Genomic DNA, 20,654 nt, shown 5'->3' with positions numbered 1-20,654 from the left:
GCAGCGCCTTCTTCATCTGGGCAGGTAGGTCGCACCTGTGCAGCCCTAGGTCCTTTCTCAGGCAGGAGCACTCAAGGTCTAGACTTCAAGAGAACCATTGTTCACACGGGGGCCAGTCGTGAACTTTTATGAGCGCCGTTTATCACCAGAAGTACTTTCGATAAAGGTCATATTTTGGTTATTTGCATGACTCATTAAGAGAAAAGAGCTTATGTCTGCTTACTTATGCCTTTCATGGCTGTGGGGCAATCTGTGTCCTTTGACAAGAGAGGGCATCAAAAGATCTTTCCGGATCCCACTAATGAGGACTTCTCCTGTTCTTTTACCCTGTATTCTTTGATGCAATAAATCTTAACTCTGAATAGTACAACTTGCTCCTGAGTCTTCTCATGTCTCACAAATCACCGGACGAAACAATGCTGTGTCTCAACAATTGAAAATTCAGAGGAGATGAACAGGGCTGAGTAAAAATTGTAGCGTGGGAAACCCTCAGGAATCAAGATAAAAGACATTTTGATAGAAATTTAACTATTAAAAATCAATACAAAACTTCCCAGATAACAGAGTGTAGAACATTAAATAAAACCATGGTTTACAACACTGGAAGGTAATTTGCATTATCTAATCCTGGAGGAGAGACAGGTAGGAGCCTCTCAGTTGCTAAAGCAACAGCAGCATCCTTTGCAGTGGTCCTAAGATGGCTAAACTGAGCTGGAAACTGCCTCAGTTCTTTAGCGTCCCTTCCATCCTGCTTAGTTTTTCAACTCTATAATTCTCTGTCTTGAGCATCAGTTGCTCTTGGGGCTGACCAGGTGGGATTTGTTTTTGGTCTCCCAGGCAGAACTCCTTTGTCTGCCATTGCCTCTGTGGGACAGGTTTTACTGAGTAAGCAATGGCGACTCAGTGTAAGCAGAAGTCGCACGTGTTTGAAGAGTTTAAATGGTCCCTCAAACTTTATTTCTAAATTAGTTTATTTATGAATTTGAAGGGAGACAGACACAGCTGGATCCCGAGGTTCTGATAGTACCCATACTGTTAAACAACTTAACAGGAAGCCGCAACCTTCAAATCAACTATACTAGTCCTGTTTTAAGGTGTGCACCAAGTCCAGGGCTTGGCACTTTCTGTATATTTTTTTTTTTGAAAACTTCAAGACAAAATTTCAAAGATGAGTGATGTAGTATTCATCTCACAAAGAAGGAAGATGAACGTTGGGATGGCTTATTACATTCCTAAGTCACTCAGTAACAGGAAGATGCAGGACCCAAACAACAGTTGTCCTGGGTTAGTGAGACCCGGTTGCAAGTAATTTCTGGGAAGAAGGCCAAACATAATTTTTGAAGCAGTTGAATACAAGCATTTGGAATGGAGTCTTCAGACACACCCCTTCCTCAGTTCTTCTTTATCTGTGATCTCTTCCTGGCCTGTGTACGAGCCCTGTTTCGGCCCCGTCCTCTTTCTAGCAAATGATGTAGGGTGCTTTTCATCTCTGTACCTGCTTTATTTGATGGCAGATACTTTGTTGGCAATGACTTTCGTGTTGTCAGCAAGGAGCTCTGGAGTTTGTGGACATCTGGGTAAGAGCTTCCTCCTACTTAATGCAAGAGCCCAGCAAACTTGTGTTATGAATTATTCAGTTATGAATAATTGGCTTATTAGCATATGTATGCCCATTTTCCATTGTTCTTAATAGTGGGCCTACCCAAGTGCTTTGGGAAACAATTTTGCTCTAAGGCGAGAGATAAAAGTTGCAATTTCAGCTGTGCGGTGGAGGTGCACGCCTTTAATCCCCAGCACTCAGGAGATGAGGCAGCTGGATCTCCACGAGTTTGAGGCCAGTCTGGTCTACAAGAGCTAGTTCCAGGAAAGACTCAAAAGCTACAGAGAAACCCTGTCTCGAACCCACCCCCCCCCAACCAAAAACAACAACAACAACAAAAAAAACCCCAAAACAGTTGTAATTCGCTTTTGATAGTTGGCTCAGGCATAAACAGTTGGCCAAGACTTGCTAATTCATTGTTTTGCTTCCTTTCCTAAGCTCTGCAGACATCAGTTTAGCATGAAATCAAAGTTGTTGGATATAGTGGAGCCTTTGTTCAATCTCAGAGGCACTGGATCCCCTAGTATCATCTGCAAATATCAGTACTTGTATGTCTGTTAATTCTTTTTCTGAAGAGAGTTATAATCTTTAGTGGGTTGTTAGGATGGCCATAAAATTTATGATCTCTATGTGTAATAAGTAGTTTTACTTTCTATGATTTTGGTTACCTAAATAACCATGATCTAAAAATATTACACAGAAAATTCCTGAAGTAAGCAAAAAGCCTGAAATTACTGAGAAACATGATGAACTTGGATGCTTAAGGAGTGGATGGTTCCTTCTACCTACCCATTAGGAATTTAGTTATCTCGTCATCAGACCTACGTGCTTGTGTTCAAGTAACCCGGGTTTTTCTTACTAATAACCCAACTGTTAAGAGTAGTGATTGGTGGCCAAAGAGAAGCTATAAAATATTTATTTTACAAAAAAATGTAAAAAAAAATTCTTTGCTTCTAAGGAATGAAAAGAATTATTTATGTTTCCAAGATCTACAGTAAGGATGAATAGGGCAACCCCTCCCTGTTATACAGAGGTTCATTCAGGAGTCTCTGCGGTTTCCAGTATCCACCTGTGGTCTGGGAATGAACTCTTTTTTGATAAAGGGAGGCGAGTACATCATGTACACTACAATCATCGTTGACCACAGTGACTCTTCCTGGAGCATGATATGATGGCTTAGATGAAAACACGGAGGAATACAGCAGGAACAGCAACCTGATTTATCACTGGAACGTGAAAGTTGCTCTGTGTGTGTGTGTGTGTGTGTGTGTGTGTGTGTGTGTGTGTGTGCATGCGCACATGCACATTTGCACGGGTGTATGTAGAGGTGAGAGGTCAACCTTGGGTCACTCCTCATACACTATCCACCTTGTTTTTTGAGACAGCATCTCTCACATGGTATGGAACCCACCAGTTAGGCTGTCCAGACTGGCAGTATTCTCAGGCATCCCCCTGCCTCTGTCTCCCCAGCACTAGGATTTCAAACACACACTATCATACCTGACTTTTCACATGTGAGTTTGGGGTCCAAACTTTGGTCTATGTGCTTCTGCGGCAAGTTTACTGATGGAGCCATCTCCCTGCCCACTACAGCCATTCTTTATATCGCATCCCTGTAAAGCAACTTTCTTTCATGAAAACTTCCAGCAGCCAGGGAAGGATCACTAAGTACACAGCCCCAGGTCACAATATATGGCTTTATGTGTTTTCATTTTTTGTCTATGTGCTTCTGTGGCAAGTTTACTAATGGAGCCATCTCCCTGCCCACTACAGCCATTTTTTTTCATATCACATCCCTACCAAGCAACTTCTTTCATGAAAACTTCTAGCAGCCAGGGAAGGATCATTAAGTACCACAGCCTCAGGTCACAATGTATATGGCTTTATACATTTTCATTTTTAAAAAATTCTACTTTACTTATGATGTATATACACTAGGAATGACATGGGCAAGAATGACGGCCAAAGAAAAGAACAAAAGCCTAAGGGTGGTGTAGTACAAGAAACATCTTTGGGAAAGGTTGGAGACATAGCAGGTAAGGGGTCGTGGGAATGGAGCACCAGAAGCAAGCCTGAGTTTCTCGACATCTTTAGAACAAAAGGGGAATGATGTGGGCATCCCCTCTGCATGCTGTGATTACCATTAATGAATAAAGAAACTGCTTTGGACCTATAGCAGGGCAGAGCTTAGGTAGGCAGGGAAGACAGAACTGAATGCTGGGAGAAAGAAGGGTGGAGTTGGGGAGAAGCCATGGAGCTGCTGCCAGAGTCAGACATTCCAAAATTTTGCTGGTAAACTACTGCCACGTGGCAATACACAGATTAATAGAAATGGGTAAAATTAATATGTAAGAGTTATACAATAAGAATCTAGAGCTAATAGGCCAACCAATGATTTAATTAATACAGTTTCTGTGTGATTATTTTGGGTCTAAGATAGCCAGAAGGCTGGGAACTAACAAGCAGTCTCCCACTCACTACAGGGGAACCTTAGCTCTTTCTATCAGAAACAAGGAAACACATTGTGTTTCCAAAGGAAAAGATAGTCTCCTGTGTTCTATGTGATTTATGACTTTTTTTTTTTTTTATACTCTGAACCTTTAAGAGGCACAGTGCCCAGTGGCTATTTGCCAGATGTCTTCCTGGAATCATAAAGACATTTCTTAAAACAATCCTCAATAGAAACTGAACTCTAGTTTTAAAAAATGGATACATGGTACTTAATCGCTTCAGTAAGTCAGTTTCCAGTTACATGTCCCAGATGAAGGCTTGGAACCCATTTCTGGAGATGCTTTCAGAGACACGGGTTCCATTTTTCTCTATTTTCTAGAAGACATCTGACGCCAATGAAAGCTTCCTTGCTCTGTTCTCCTAACAGAAAGACGTTCAAATGATCGCACCCTTTCCTTGGCCACCCTAAGATCCTGCTTTGCAGTGGTTTCCCCCTCTGCAGACCACTGTGAGACAGGAACTTGGGGAGAAGGATCCAGACATGCCACGGCTTAACCCTAACTCTTGATGCATTGGGAAAAGTGGGGCCCCATGGAGCACTAAAGACCTGCTCAGAGCCCATTTGACATCTGAATCAAAAGAAGTAAAAGATTTAGAGTGTTAGTCCCCTAAGAATCTTGTCATCTTTTTCTTGGCTCTTGCCTTTGGTGTAGAAAGTTGTTTTGTTTTGGTTTTATTGCTATTTTTTGAGCAGGTTTCATATAAGTAGAAATAGATGCATTTATACGTTGTGGTAGAAATCATTTCAAATTGTTTAGTTTTTAAAAAGAGACTATTTTTATTTTTTATTTGTGTGTCTCTCTGTGTATATTTGCACATACATGCTGGTGCCCACAGAGGCCAGAAGCGGGTGTTGGATTCCTTGGAGATGGAGTTGGAGGTGGTTGTGAGCCACAAGACCTGAGTGCTAGGAACTGAACTCTTAAGAGCCGAACCATCTCTTCATCCCAAACGTTTAGTTTTTAAACTCCATAATCAGGCTGCTATGCTAATAGTATTCAATGAAAACCAATTCCTAAGGAAACTTTTTGAAACCTGTCTGTGTACATTATAATCAGATGCTGATTGGGTGGCCCTGGAATTAGCAGTTAGGGAGATACAGTAGCTACTGGCAATACCATCAATTTAGTTAATTTAATTTCTGATAGCTGCCTATCAGCACATTTAAATCTGAGTCTTTTTGTGCTATTTTCAGTTGTCAAGTGTCCACAAGAAGCCCATATGGTAACTCTTGCTTTTCCAGGACACTGTTGGGAGGAGGCCGGGTCTAGCAGAAGGTCTTCAGGGCATTGTGGACATACTCTAGCGGGGAATTAGAGGATCTCAACCCCTTTATCTTTCTCTGCTTTATTAGATTTTTTTTTATGGTTGCGATTGATGTTAAAATACACCCAGTTTATAAACATGAAGACTCTATGGGAATGATTTAGGCTTAAATTGTGGATAGATTCAGAGTGAATCAATTTATTTATTTTTATACTTTTTTTTTTATGTGCACGAGTGTTTCCCTACATGTATGTTTGTGCACCATGTGCATGCTTGGTGCCTGGGAAGACCAGAAGAGGGTGTCAGACTAGGACTGGAGTTGTAGATGACTATGAGCCACCATGTGGGTGCTGGGAACTAAATCTGGTCCTGTGCAAAAGCAGCCAGTGTTTGCCATCTCTGAGTCCTTCTTACATCTCGATAAACTCAGAGCTTAAAGCACTAGCATCTCGGCTGGATTCTGCTTCCTTCTGCATGGCGGCTTCATTATCAGGTCCCATGTGGTGAGGAGCTATGCCATAGCTACTGTCCTGTACTTCTCCAATGTAAATCCAGTAGCAGCAAAAGCAAATACTTTGACTTAGCGCCTCCAACCAAATTCTGGCATTAGTTTTGGTGTGATATGAATTTGGCTTGGTTAAACGAAAGGGTTCACACCAGATGGGTATAGAGTTAATTGATTGGTAGGAACCTAGAGATGGAGCTTTGAGACTAAAGATAGGAAATAAAGCTCCTGATAGACCATGCAGTATTGATGCTGGCTGGAAAAACACCAACCCTGGAGAAAGTAACGGAGGGGGTGTAGGTAGTCTGTAGGGATGGGACTGATTTTGCAAGAACATGTTCTCATGCTTGAGATGGTAGCAAAGATGACACGCATAGGTGATTAAACATGTGGTGGGGGGCAAGTTGAGGAAACACATGCTAAATAGTTTTATTTTCAACCAAAAGCCATGGGAAGAAATATGTAGTGTTTAAAAAATATCTTAAATCTATTGCACCAGTTACACTACATCAAATACCAACAGACAGAAACAGAAACGAAAATTGTATAGCTGGTAGATCAAAGAAATGCTTTTGTTTTCCCCAATTTAGACATAATCTTTATAACACCCAAGCATGACTTTTAAACGTCACAAAATTCTTCCTAACATCTTAGTTGCATACTGTTCCATGGAATAGATGGCTCATAACTCAGACATTCTGCTGAAAAAGGCATTGCAATTGCTTCTATTGTCAATGTTAGAAATAATGTACGAATTATTACATATTCAGTTACTGTTTTTTTTTCTTGAGATGTCTTTTACAGCACATGTTCCCAAGGGCAAGATACTGGTGTGAAAGACAATGTATATTTTGTGTCTCCTAAGTTTGCTACAAAATGATAATAGTTCATGAGGCATATGTGAGTAACCATCAATCCCCCCAGTCATATCTGAAAATACTAGCTTTATCCCATTAATACCTATAATACCTATTATATTATTAATACATATAAGAGAAGAGCTAATAGAACACATTAAACCACTCCCACCAGGAGGGAATCTCACACTTCAGCATGATAACATATTCCATGTTCACAATAAGTGAGGGAATATTTATAAGCCCTCTGTTACAAATAGGGAAACAAAGACCCAAAAAGATAAGTAAGTCACCAAGGGCCCCATAGCTAAGAATGAGAGACCTGGTTTTTGGACCATGGGGATTGAACCCAGGCAGTGCATACCCAGTCATGAGGCTGTGTTGCCTTGAGATGATTTTGGATGGATGTTTCCACAATCCTGTTAATGGCTATCGACTCCAGTGGGAGGATTTCATCAAGCCCTTATCGGCTAGGTTCTTGATAATTCTGTCCCAGAGTAGAGGAAATAGTGGAGTTTTTATGATTCGAATGCCTCAGATAGGGATCGATTTACTGTAAGTCATGTGTTTTCTTTATCCCTCACCATGTGTGTGGTGTTTGAAATTTAAAATAATTTCAAAAAATCCAAGTATTTTTTATCTAACTGAGGAACACCAGAGTTTTTCATTTTAGCTCTGATGGTAGCCTCATCTAATTCGTCCCTGCTGGTTTCCATGAAAACATACCTTTTTTGTGTGCTTGAACATCTGAAATGTGGGCACGGCTTTGATGTGACAAAGTTGAGCCAATTCCTGGGAAGAAAAAGGGGTGTCGTCAAGTCACAGTTTTGGTTCCTTTTCTCTGTTTCAAGTGACTTCTAAGAAACAGTGTCTTAAAGTCTAAGGGCACCTGACACTTTACAGGATTTTCCCAACATACCCTCAAAGGCCTCCAGGACAACCCCTGTGGAAAGAAACTCTTGGGTTTCTCATTCCAGAGCTCTAGGTGAGGGATGAGATGAAGGGCAAATGTAATGGATGTGGAGTTCCTAACGGAACTGCATTTAACAACGCTGAGTGGGCAGAGGAGCCCCAGGAAGCCTAGTATGGAAATGCCGTATTGCCAAAAGAGGAAGGAAAAGGCATGTCTTCATCGGTCACACTGGAGACAGGCATGACACACTCAAGGTTAGCGCAGCCTTTTCTTTACGTCTTGTTTTCCTTTCTCCCTCACTACTTATCTTTACTTCTGAAACTTTTGGAGCCCAAGGATAAGAGAAATGGTTTGATTTCAGACCAAAGCAAACTGCATCCAAGTGGTATTTCTTGTTTGTTTGTTTGTTTGTTTCCCTTATTTAGAAGTTGACTAAAATTAGCTGTCCATGAACAAAAAAGAATTGAACTCTCTCGCTGATATGCTATTTGGTCGACTTTAATTCTTCCACCCACAATACACACAAAGAAGCATTGTACACACACTAAGTTGTATGTTTAGTTATAATTGCCATGACAACTGTTAATCTATGTTATTAATAGAAAAGTGTGTCTTTTGCTTCACCTTAAAAGGCAAAAAGCTAGCTGGGCAGTGGTGGCACACACCTTTAATTCCAGCACTTGGGAGGCAGAGGCAAGCGGATCTCTGTGAGTTCAAGGCCAGCCTGGTCTACAAGAGCTAGTTCCAGGACAGCCAGTGCTGTTGCAGAGAAACCCTGTCTCGAAAAACATAACAAAATAAACCAAAAAAGAAGACAAAAAACTATAATTGAAAAGCTGAGAGCAACTCAGCTTTTGGCAAGATTTTGGGAAATCAGGACTGTCTACTGGAGCAGAGAGAATGGAAAATGATGTAGTTTCTTTACAAGATGGTTTTCCAGTGCCTCCATATACCACCAGAGTGTCGTGGCAAGAACTACGCATGTAGATACAGCTTCAAAAAGAAATCAAAATTTGTACTCACACAGAAATTTATGCAGTAAAATTTATACAAAAATTATCACAATTGCCCAAATCTTCTCAGGGTGCCAAGTTAGTGTCAGGCTGACACATTATGACAGACTATGGCACAGAAGGTAACTAGTGTTTGGTTTTCTGATCATTTTAAAGCTCAGCTTCCATCCAATGCTTGGGTAGGTCGCTTGTTACCTTTTCTGCTATAGTGTGAATGCTGAGTGGCTCTCCTGTATCAGCAGCCTGGTCTCCAGCATGGAGCTATTGGAGGTGGTGGAACCTTTAAGAGGTGGGGCCTTACCCAGAGGCCTTCAGTCCTTTCAGGCTGTGCCTAAAGGGGACTGTGGGTTGCTGACCCCTTCTCTTTTTCTTCCTGCTGCTGAAGGGATCACTTTGCCCTGCCATGCACTCTTGTTCAAATGTGCTGCCTTCTACAGGTCCAAAAGCAACTAGGCTTTGATCAGGGACTCGAATTTCCAAGATGGTGAGACAAAATGAACCTTTCTCTTAGGCACTTTTCTATAGTGACAGAAAGCTAATTAATATAGTTACATTTCCTTATTGTAAATTAACAACTCCTAGGAAGAATAAGTCCCAGAAGATTTTATATTGTAATAAGACGTATTTGGCTTAAAACTAGGAGGCTGATTATTTTGTGGGGAGGCATAGGAGAAGAGGGAGGCTGTATCTAGGGACAAGAGGGAAGGATTTCATGGAATTTTTATGCTATATAAGCAACCTCCCCCTCAAAGAAACAAATACAGGATACAAAAATGAGATATGTCAAAATGTCTATCGTTATTGAGCTAAGTTTTTAAAAATTATTAATAATTTACCACAACCTGAAAATATTTTTTTTACCATGGCTTCATTGTAATATCTGCCTAGATTCATTGTAATGTCTCAGGCTTCTTAATGCTGCGACCCTTTAATACAGTTCCTCATGTAGTGGTGACCCCATCCATAAAATTATTTAGTTGCTACTTCATAAGTATAATTTTGCAATTGTTATGATCATAATGTAAATAACTGGCACGTAACCCCAAAGGGGGCGTGATCCACAGGTTGAGAACACAGGCCTCGAGCATCAGGCTGAGGAGCGAGTGGTGAAGACTCTTGGGAGTGACTCGTGCTGTCTGCCACAGCAGCAGGGAGCATCATAGATTTGCTAACATTTAAAGAAGATTGTGTAAAACAGTTTGCTACATTTACCACAAAAGCAAAGATGTGGAATTCCACTTGTGTTTAGTTAGCCAGGTGGTGTCATGGCTTTCATAGAGTGACTCAGTGTAGTGATATTGCATTCGGGTTTTGACGCTCTGCACACAGGGTTTAAGAGGCTTACCTTCGATGAGTCCACATCCACATTAGCAAACGTGACGTTTTGGTATTTTAAAGACATTGCCTTCAAGACAAAAGAATACAATAATGTGAATATCAACATTTGTACTCAAAATGTCATTTTTGAAAAGAAGACACGTGTGACTGGGTTGTTAAAGAGACCCAGGCATTATTCTGAAAGGTCCTTACAGTCCAGGCCCTGAAACTCCTCAAGGTCAATCAAGGACGCATTGCAGAGTCTATGAACAAAACTGAAGATTGGCGGTTCAAGGTTTGAGGACCAAACCCAGAGCAACTGAGTGGAGTGCAGGGGGCCAGGCCAACCCTGCTGGGGGGGTTGGGGGGGGAGGACCAGTGGGGCCAGGCCAACTCTGTCGGGGGTGGGGAGGCCAGACAGTGTTTCCCTGAAGGTGTTGAGATTACCTGTAATGGCTTTCAAATTTTGTCTGGGGTGTTGGGGGTGGGCTTAGAGCAGTTTTAGAAGTCCTGCCATGGTTCTAGCATCCCAACAAAGGATGCAGTTCTCTGACCCAGACATGTGCTTGGTGCTTTGACCTTCTTGTCTTGACATGGCTTGGGAGGTGTGATGCTGGTGGCCTAGAAGGTTTCCCTGATGATCATCATCAGCCTGGTTTTCTCCCACCCACTCAAACTCTTCGCAATCTATCATATATGGAAACGAGATTTTCCAGACTCCCTTGCCGGCTGATTTCTAGCTAGCCAATGGGAAGCCATGAAAGGTGGTAGGAGGAAGGGGCTATCTCCTGCTTCTATTTTGTTCTGGAAATGTCTTTAACAGAAGTGGTGATAGCAAGGTCTTGACTCAGGGGGTGCAGATGAAGGATGTTTGTGACTTACGTCAGCACAGATTTGTGTTCAGACAGCTGTGTGCACACTTTGTGGGCACCTGATCATGTCCTGGTTTGTTTAAAAGTCATGTCACAGCAGTTCTGGTCACCTCTGTCAAATGAGACTACTCCTGGAAGGTGGCACACAAGGGGTTCAAAGCTTGGCCAGGCAGAGTCAATACTAGATGGAGCCATCCGCGGGAGGGAGAAGCCGGAAGCTGCAAGGCGTTGGAGGGCTTAGGTGGACTTGTGAGAAGCCTGCTGCCGGCAGCCTGCCCTCTGATTCTGTGTGTGGGTTGTGATTTATGTGGGGGTCCTGTCTCCTGTGGTCCCTTGAAATAGTGATATGGGAGACAATTCTTGTATAGTGAACACAAACACCTGTGGGGTTTGAGAATATTTTTCAGACTAAAATGATGGTTCTGGACTGGGTGTGGCGGCACAGCTCTGATCTCAGCAGGAGAATCAGAAGCCTGAGGCCAGCAGGGAATAGAGGGAATTCTAGGCCAGATCAGCCTGTGCCAGAATCTGGTCCCGTCTCCGGCCTTCTCACCTGCTGTCCAGTGGCTTAAAAACATTTACTTCCTGGTATTAAAGTCCTTGTTTAACTTTATTTCTGTTTCCTGATTTGATCTCTGACAGATACCGTTGACTATAGCGCCTTCCTCCCAATCCCTCATGGACAAGAAGTTTAACAAAACCACACAAAGTACACGACTATGCTCCCTTATGATAGCCTGAGAGTTCCGGTACAGCAAACACAAAGTTCTTCCATTCCCGTTTCCCTACAGCCGTCACTTATTCACACACAAAAAAAATCCCCCTTTTTGATAGGCATCCTTCTGCTCTGTTTTATATGCATATATAGTGAATGAAGTTTGCATAATTCCTTTCAACTCTTGTATAATTGCTGTCTATCAAAAGATATGCTTTTCTTTTAGCTTTTAACTATGTACTATGTACATAGTATAGTATGTACTATGAATTTTTATGAGTAGGTTCATTTTATTTGATCAAGAATGCAACTGTTGGGACATAGATTAATTCAATGTTAATTGTTAGGTCATGGGTTGTTTAATGACTTAACATGCTATACTAAGTTATTTAGGGACCTTTATTTTTCTTCTAACATTCTAATATATATAGTTTATATGCTTTATAAGTAATTATTACATTATTTTCAGAGTGACTATATAGTTTTACCTTTATACCAACAAAAATATAACAGTACAGCTTCTCCAGTTAAAAAAAAAGACCAGGGTTTTAGGGCTAGAGATATCTGTGAGTAAAGTGTTTGATGTTCAGTCCTGAAGACCGGAGCCTGAGCCACAGAGCCCACATGACAAATATTTAGGTGTGGTGGCATGCACTTGTGATCCCATCTCTGGGGAGGCAGAAACAGATGGATCTCTGGGTCTCATTAACCATAAGCCAGGTTAGCCTTTTAGTGGGTTCCAGCTCGGTTAGAGACGTTGCCTCAAAAAAACAAACCAAACCAAATCAGCAACAGCAAACAAGAGGGTAGATGGTGTTTGAGTCTCTCTCTCTCTCTCTCTCTCTCTCTCTGTCTCTGTCTCTGTCTCTGTCTCTGTCTCTGTCTCTGTCTCTCTCTCTCGGCATGTTCTGTGCCCTTGACTGGCTACTGGCATCAGCTTTAAACTGTGCCTTTTGAGTGGATTCACACTTTTGTACCCAAGCCCTGACTATTTCTGTGGCATAGTTAAGGAGCCTTCTTTCTTAGTTTTGAGTGACAGAGTGGTCTGTCAAACACTAAAATGTTCCTTCCGGATAGTCCAAGAATTTTAGGCATAATAGGGATGCGAAGAGTCATGTAGAAGATGGGGGGGGGTGGCCCAGTGGGTAAAGCCCTTGGCATGAAAGTGTAAAGGCTGTGAGATACCTAGAACCCATGTAAAAGCCTTTTGGTATGGTGACCTACCTATATAACATCAGCACGCAGGAGGCAGAGACAGTGGGTCCCTAGAGCAACCTGGCTAGCCAGATTAGCTTGAACAATGAGCTTTGAGCTCTGCAAGAGACTTTGCTTCGATATGTGAGCCAGAGAGCAACTGAGGAAAACATATCAGCCTTGGACCTGCACATGTGAACACGCATACATGCATGTACACTATGCATATATGCAAATGCCAAAAAAGAAATGTCATGTAGCCCATTTCTTTATCTGCTACAAGTGCATTTACAATGAAATATTGTTGGTTGTGACTATTGCTAGAATTAGTTTTGCCAGATTTAAGAGGCCAAGTGAGAAAATCCAAGATGTTTAAAAACCACACTGAACACAGACTAGAAGGTTTTTAGTTGTATCATCGTGCAATTGGCCCCCATAATCTCATAGGGAGTGGCACTATTAGGAGGTGTAGCTTTCTGGGAGGAGATATGGCCTTGTTGGAGGAAGTGTGTCACCATAGGGCTGGGTTTTGAGAGTTCCTATGCTCAGAATACCCCTGAGTGTTTCAGTCCACTTCCTGCTGTCTTCTGGTCAAGATGTAACCATCACCATGTCTGCCTGCATGCCGCCATGCTTCCTGTCATGATATAATGGACCGAAGCCCTGGAACTGTAAGTGAGCCACCCCAGGTAAATGTTTTCTTTATAAGAGTGACCATGATCACGGTGTCTCTTCATAGCAATGGAAACCCTACCTGAGACAGTCTTCATGGGATTAAAACTTCTTTATATTTGGAGGAAGGAATACAGGTCACAAAGGTGACCACAAACAACCAGGAGAAAGAAGACTAAAATTCCCTAATATGGGGGCTGGAGAGACTTCTCAGTGGCTAAGAGCACTGCTGCTCTTCCAGAGGCCCCGGGTTCAGTTCTTGGCACACACGTGGCAACTCACAACTGTCTGTGACTCTAGTTCCAGGGGATCTGACGCCCTCTCGTGGCCTTCACAGACACCAGGTACACAAGGGGTGCACAGACATACACTACAGCTAAACACAAACATTGTGTCTCTCTGCGGTCTCTTTCAGTATTTGTAAGTTCTGAGTCCCGATTTAAGATGTAATGACATGAATTCCTGTTCATTTGTACACTGTTAATTCTTCAGCGCATCTCGGTGTTCCTTGTGGAATTGCCCACAGACAAATAATCCCAGTCTTTGGGTATTGCCTAGTGAGATTCCAGGATATTAGCTTCAGGTTCACTGGGATGCTTAAAAACAGACAAACAAACCACAAAACAGCAACAGAGCTACAACCTATGGATAGTTCAGAAACAGAAAAACTTCAGAGTGGCTGGGAAAACTTTTGCGGGCCTAGATTCCATTGGCATCCCTGAGACAGGTGCTGGAAATCCTTACCTGGAAAATGGGACCAACCCTTTTGCAGGGGCCACACCACCTTGCTGAGAACTCCACCACCACAAGCCTGCTCCCAGCAGCCCGCAACAACTCTTTAAATTCATCCTAAAACCAGAACACAGGGGGAAGTGCGCATGGTCACAGACTATCCCAAAGTCCTTACGGGAAAGACAATGAACGGCTTGCCAAGGGTACCAGAACAGGGGAAGGCTACCAGGTGCCCTACCTGTTCGTCCTCAGCCTGGTCCAACCTTTGCTTAGTGAGTCTGAGGCAGGACATAGCTTTCTTTGTGAGTGCCCACAGTGGCGATACATTTGTAAATACATTAGAAGTCTGCTTACAAATGGCACAGTAGTGGCGGCTGCCTTTGGGTAGAGGCCGGCCAGCCAGGGAGGAATGAAAGTCTTAGCGTGAAAGCAGAACTGTGTGAGCGGGATTTCTGTATTCAGAAATTCTCAGCGCAGGTGAAACGCATCAATGGCGAAATCTTTTGCTTTATGGAGTGATTGCTCTTAACGTATCGATAAACACCACTCATTTCATGATTTGACTTTTTTTTTTCCTCTCTAAACTTCCTAAGTAAAATTTCCAAAACTTCTTGCTATCCCCTAGGTTAAAGTCTTCCATCCTGGGACCTCGGATCACTGTGTTTATATTTGCTTGTTGACTGCCCTAAACTGGTTGTTTGGGGCCTGCTTTTCCCTACTGAAGTCACTTCTAGTTTAACCTTGTCCTTCCCAGCCCCTCGCTTGCAGATGGTGAGCCCTTATGGGATGCCCGCCGGGTGAGAGAGTGCCAGCTGCAGGGAGTGCTCTTCCTGTCTCTTTTCTCACTAGCCACTGGAATTGAGGTTAGCGCATCCACCCCGCTGTATTCAGTACATATCCTCATTCTATCGATTTCACGGCCAAAGGCACAGATATCCGCCAGCTTCTCACGGCCAGCCCGTGGGTGGTGCTGTGGCTGGGATTGTTCATTGAGGCAGTCTGTCCTTCAACCATTACTGATGTCTCCCAGTGATAAACCGAACTCCGTTCACTGTGGTTAATGGCATCACCTTAAGCTCCCTGGACTAGCTGTTAATCAGGCTAGTTCACAACTGGATTAAGACGAGCAGGGCTAGCCGTCTTAGGAGTGGACTTAATTCCACAGCGATGGCATGCTTGCCCTTCAGCAAGGGAACTTGATAATTAAGTCCCATTTGGTTTAGTTTCAGGCAGATGAGGCTGATGATTCAAAGAAGAGGCTCCCACTTCCCAGACCTGTATTTCTGCAGGATGGGCGGCTGAGTCTCTCGCAGCCAAGACAGGCCTCTGTTTTTCAGTTACATTTCTATTTCCTGAGGTCTTAGAGATTAAATCCAGGGCATAGCACAAGCTAGGTGAGATCTGTCTTTAGCCCTCTTATTACTTTCTATTTTGAGACAGAATTTCACTATCTTGCCTAGGCTGGACTTTACATTCATTATATAGCCTAGGCTAGCCTCTAACTTGAAATCTCCTGCCATTGTCTCCTGAGTAAGCCGAAGGACCAGCCTGCACCACCACCGTGGCTTCTCACGCGCTTTTGACATTACCTAGCGAGCTCCACGTCAACCAGAGTCACATGGGCTCTTCTTTGAGTGAGACTCCAAGACAAAAGACATGAAACAAACAAAAGAGTGAAAAGATCTCCCTGGACATAGAGCAAGGGAGGGAGACTGGGTAGAGTGTTTCCCAAGTCTCACTGAACATTGCTTTGGAATCATCTTTTGAAAGATTTCATGAAGCCAACCAATACTTGCCATGTTGTTAATCACCTGCACCATGATTAACATCTGGGATTCACTGCTGACCCTCTCCTGTTGGCTCAGGTGGATCACTGTATCTCTCCCATTAATTACGGCATTCTGGATGGAATATAAAGGTAGCTTTTCTATGACATCATTGAATAGGTCATCTCAGAACCTGGAACTTCGGCAGACTTTGAACCTAGTTTCACCTTTAAGCTGTGGCTAGGCAACTAGCTGGCCAGTCAAGAATTGGAAAACCAAGGACCTTGGATGCAGAAGCCATCTGGTTCCCTCATCTTGATCTTTCCCCTTTTGTCATTGATTTCTTTACATTTCTTTCTTCTCGGATCACTACCTGGTGGGGGAGGTCCTTCTGTCTATGGTTTGCTTTTAATTGGTTAATGAATAAAACTGTTTCAGCCAGTGGCTTAGCAGAATAGGCCAAGGTGGGAGTTCCAAGCAGACAGAGGAGGAGGAGAGCGTAGGCAGAGTGAGTGAGAAGCCTTGTAGCCTCTGCTGGAGCCCGGCCACGACCTCTTGGTGATGCACAGATTAATGGAGATGGGTTAGTTTAGAATGTAGCCAATAAGAAGCTAGAGCTAATAGACCAAGCAGTGATTTAATTAATACAGTTTCTGCGTGTTTTTTGTTTTTTGTTTTTTTTTGGTCTGAGTGTCCGGGAACAAACAAGCATGCCTCAGACAACGTCTACCTAAGTAGAAAACACCAGAAACTCATAGCTGATTTCATTTAGGATTTGAAAGAAACTGTGCTGTCCCTTGGCTGCCATTCAGTGGGTGGCATTGTTGAGGGATAGATGCCCTCTCCCCCTTCACCTTCGCCACCTGCAGCAGGCAGGAGAGTTGACCTAGGGGCACGAGAGCAGGAGAGCTGGCCCTGCCCTTCACCAGCTGCAGCGTTTGGGAGAGCGGACTCTGCAGCTCAACTGAGCGGCATAGTAGAGCTGCCCCCCCCCCCCCCCCCCCNCGTGGTGGCCAGAGCAGTGCTGGAGAGCTTGCCTTGGCGGCGAGGATGCAGGAGAGCCGGCAGGCTGACCAGTTCAGCTACCACTCAGGTCCAGATTCAGAATTATGAGTTGGTTCGCCTCAACATCCACCCCATCCACGAGCTGCTGGAGCTCCCGTCCTGCAGGTCCAACCACACAGGACAACAGCAGGATTCCCAAGAGGAGGTTCAGTGAGGATCCAGTACTGACAGTGTCGCAGAAGCCAGAGGCCTCGAAACAGACCCATGACTCACTGTAATGAACATTTGCCAGTGCAGACATATGAACTAAAGGTGACTCACTGTGACACACTTCAGCTTCCACGCTGAGACTTTTGTTTGTTCACTTTTATCTTTTTTTTTTTCTATTTTTTTTCTCTTTGTAGAGGGAGGCTGCAAGGGCAGAGGGTAGACACAAAGTGACGGGAAACAAGTGGGATTGAGGTACATAATGTTAAACCCCAAAACAAACCCTGTGCTGTTTAGAAAAGTACTAACACCTTAATCCTATAGTGAGCTTCCTGTAGATTCATTTTATGACTCACAGATTCCAGAATGTGTCTGTTTTGTTCTAAGCTATGTAAAAAAAAAAAAAAAAAAAAAAAAAAAAAAAAAGACTTCACTTTCACACAGTCAGAGATTGGCAAACTTTTTAGTAATGGGCAGATAATATTTTAGGCTTATCAGACCACAGACCATTGTGTGGTGTGGCACCATCTATCTTTGTGTTTACAACTTTTAAAAACTGTAAAAGAAACTTAAAATTCTTTGCTTGCAAACTGTACACAAAAAAGCAATCAAGTTAAGATTTTTCAGAATTGAAACAAAACAAACAAATCTGGCCGTGGCTTCTGTTTCTCAATTTCTCAGCAACAAGGTCACCAGAAAATATGAGAAATAGCTATTTCTACAATAAAAGTGAGGAATATCTTTGTCTGGGTTTTTCACGCCCCAGGCCTGTGTTGGTGGCTGAGAGACAAGCGGCTCCACCTGCAGGGGAACAACGTTCCTGCTCCTGCTCTAATTTGACCTTGGTCTTCCTTGCCTGGGAAAGCTGAATCAGGAGTGGTCAACAGCAAGGTGTTGTTTTTGGCAGTGGGTGTGCTGCTAGCTTCTTCTTCAACAAACAAGAGAGATTATCTCTGATGTCTGCCACTTTCTGCCCCCGGAAGTGTTTGCTTCTTTTGCTCATCTAGACCCTGTTGGCATTAGAACATGGTAGCTTTCCACTTTTGACCCTTCTGTCAGCCCAGCCAGGGTCTGGCAAATTGCAGCACGAAACAAAACAAACATAAACAAAAACCCCAAAATACAAACTTCATGATTAAAGATCGAAGGTCTTATCTTCATGAATTCTCCTTTCCTTCTTTCAGTTTTCATTCAAGAAGGGAAGACGGGTGTGACGCAGATAAAGCATCCTCTCTCTGAACAAGGCCTTCCAGCTGAAGCCCTACCGAAGCGTTGGACCATAGTTTTCGCTATCATAGAGGGTGGGGGACCTTGTCTGCATAGTAGGATATTCAATAGCACGGGGATGCTGGACTCTACCTACTGGTGTCGTTAGCATCCCCTAGCGGTCATAGCCATAAACGCCTTCTGGGGGTGCAAACTTGTGCCTGCATTCAGCAACAACTGCTTTGCCATGGAGGGCTGACTTCTAGACAAGGGTTTACCTCGCAAGTTCCTGGATAATTTCGCCTACTCTCTGTTAGGAGAAGCGCAGCGGGGTTTGAAGCTTTATGTTGCGAGAATTGATTTAGAATCATGGCACACAGAGAGACAAGGCTAAAGGGGATAGTTCAGAGGTAACTTTCAGACAATTAATGACAAGTGTCTGCCTCATCCTTTGGTTTCTGGAGTGCCGTGAGGCTGGGCTGTACTTCTGTCCTCCAGTGCTAAGACTTGTAGACTTCCACGGAATTTGCTGTCAAGCAGCTTGCCCAGCCCTAGGGCAAGGGAGTACAGATGAAGGCGTACGACAGCCTTTTTTTTTTGTTCTTAACCAGGATTTAAGCAGGCATTAAAAACCAGCAAAGAGTCAGGTTTACAATACTCATATCTTAAAAATATGTTCGCTACATTGGTTCATAAACAGGGAAAATTTCTAGCCCCAGAAAAAGTGGTTCCAGCGAATGACTTTCTTGAACTAGAGAAGTCTGGCCATTCCCTTTGGCCCTGGCTAGCTGCATTGCTCCTGCAACGTGTCCTCACGCGCATTTTCCTAGACCTAGACTTGTTCCTGATATCGTCATTGGAAATGTCAAAGTCAGCGGCAGTCTGGGAGAGTTTCCTTAGGAACAACTAGAGCTGTATTTTTTGTTCTCCTTTGTTTTGTTTGCTATATAAAAAATTTAAACAGAAACACAGTCCTGAGAGAGGGTTTAAAAACTTCCTAAGATGGCAGGAAAACCAGAGAGCAAGAGTGGATAGGAAATAAGTAGAGAGATGAAGGGGAAAAGGAAGCAGGGGAGAAGAAGAAGAACAGAAGAAGACAGAGTTAGAATATAGTCAATGAAAGAAAGAGGGTCAGGAGGGGATTGTAGACAGAAACAAAGACTTAAAGTGGGACTTTCACTGTGTGCAGATGAACAGTGAATTCTCTTTGGTGTCCCAGCCCTCGCTATTCAAGTCCCACATAGACCTTGATTCAAGGTGAAGGCCTCATTGACATCACCTGGGAGCCTGGTAGACCTGTAGGGCTCCAAACTCTCCATCAGATCCACGGAGCAAGAAAGAGCCTGCATCCTGAGACCGCATGTTACTCGTGCGCATGCTACTATCTTAAAAGTCTGATTCTAAAGCTCTGTTTCTAACTGAGGCTCTGTAGACCAGTGAAGGAACTCCATCCACGTGGCCTGGGAACTGAGCTCATTCCCAGACCCCACCCTGGGCTTACTGACTCAGAAGCTCTTAGGGTGAGGCCCAGCAGCGCAGGCTTTAACACGTCCTCCAGGGGTTCTCTTGCAGGTTCAAGTTTGAGCAGTATTGGTGTAGATGGAAGCAAAACAAAACGCAGCTGGATTGATTTATGCCAGTAAGGGGCACGGCAGCTTCAGCACCCCAAAGCGGTGGGGCAACGTTCAATATACTTAACCCCTTCGCGGCTTGGTGCTAATCAACCAGGATGGAAAGGGCCTGCAGCACAGCTGCTCAGTTCTTGCTGGGCAGTAACCCTTTTGATGCTGGATTTGGGGGAGAACCAGGATATTTTCAAGGAGGGACTTGTCCAACCTCAGTGAGGTGGGAAAAAGGGAAAGAGAGGTGAGACCCGAGGCTATTGACCATCATGCATGAGTGTGTGTGTGTGTGTGTGTGTGTGCATGTGTGTGTATCAAAGCCAGGACCTTGACCATGCTAGACAAGTGTGTTAGCACTGAGCTATTACCCCCCCCTCAGTTTTCCACCAAGTATTTTATAATAATTTATCACCTAATGTGGCTCTCTCTGTGCGTATCATCTGAACAGTGACTTGTGATATTGATAATGAATGTAACGAACAGCTGCCCTCCCTACACACCAAGTTTTCAACATCAATACCCCAAAGGCAAGTGGTTTGTCATAAAACAATCAATGTGTTTGTGGGGCTGGAGAGATGGTTCAGGAGTTAAGAGCACTCGTTGCTCTTGTAAGGGTTGGTTCAGGAGTCAAGAGCACTCTTGCAAGGGTCCCTGGTTCAGTTCCCACTCCTCCAGAGGCCA

At 43.6% G+C, this 20,654-nt stretch overlaps 1 protein-coding gene across 1 annotated transcript in view; it reads right to left on the bottom strand.

Annotated features, from left to right (window-relative positions):
* The window catches only part of LOC126514817 (thioredoxin domain-containing protein 8), a 28,046-nt gene extending 9,620 nt beyond the window's left edge, over positions 1-18,426 (bottom strand). The window contains exons 1-6 of the mRNA XM_050163996.1: positions 18,411-18,426; positions 17,020-17,097; positions 16,788-16,819; positions 14,180-14,284; positions 10,011-10,070; positions 7,466-7,531 (exon numbers count right to left, since the gene is read on the bottom strand). Coding sequence (XP_050019953.1) covers positions 7,466-7,531; positions 10,011-10,070; positions 14,180-14,284; positions 16,788-16,819; positions 17,020-17,097; positions 18,411-18,426 — 357 coding nt within the window. The remainder of the gene's footprint in view (positions 1-7,465; positions 7,532-10,010; positions 10,071-14,179; positions 14,285-16,787; positions 16,820-17,019; positions 17,098-18,410) is intronic.
* Positions 18,427-20,654: the final 2,228 nt, after the last annotated feature.

This window comes from Alexandromys fortis, unplaced genomic scaffold, assembly GCF_014885135.2.
Source record: "Alexandromys fortis isolate MF-2015 unplaced genomic scaffold, M_Fortis_MF-2015_v1.1 scaffold_18, whole genome shotgun sequence".
Classification (NCBI taxonomy): Eukaryota; Metazoa; Chordata; class Mammalia; order Rodentia; family Cricetidae; genus Alexandromys; species Alexandromys fortis.
The sequence above is the reverse complement of the archived record's forward strand: the minus strand, read 5'-3'. Positions and strand labels throughout refer to the sequence as shown.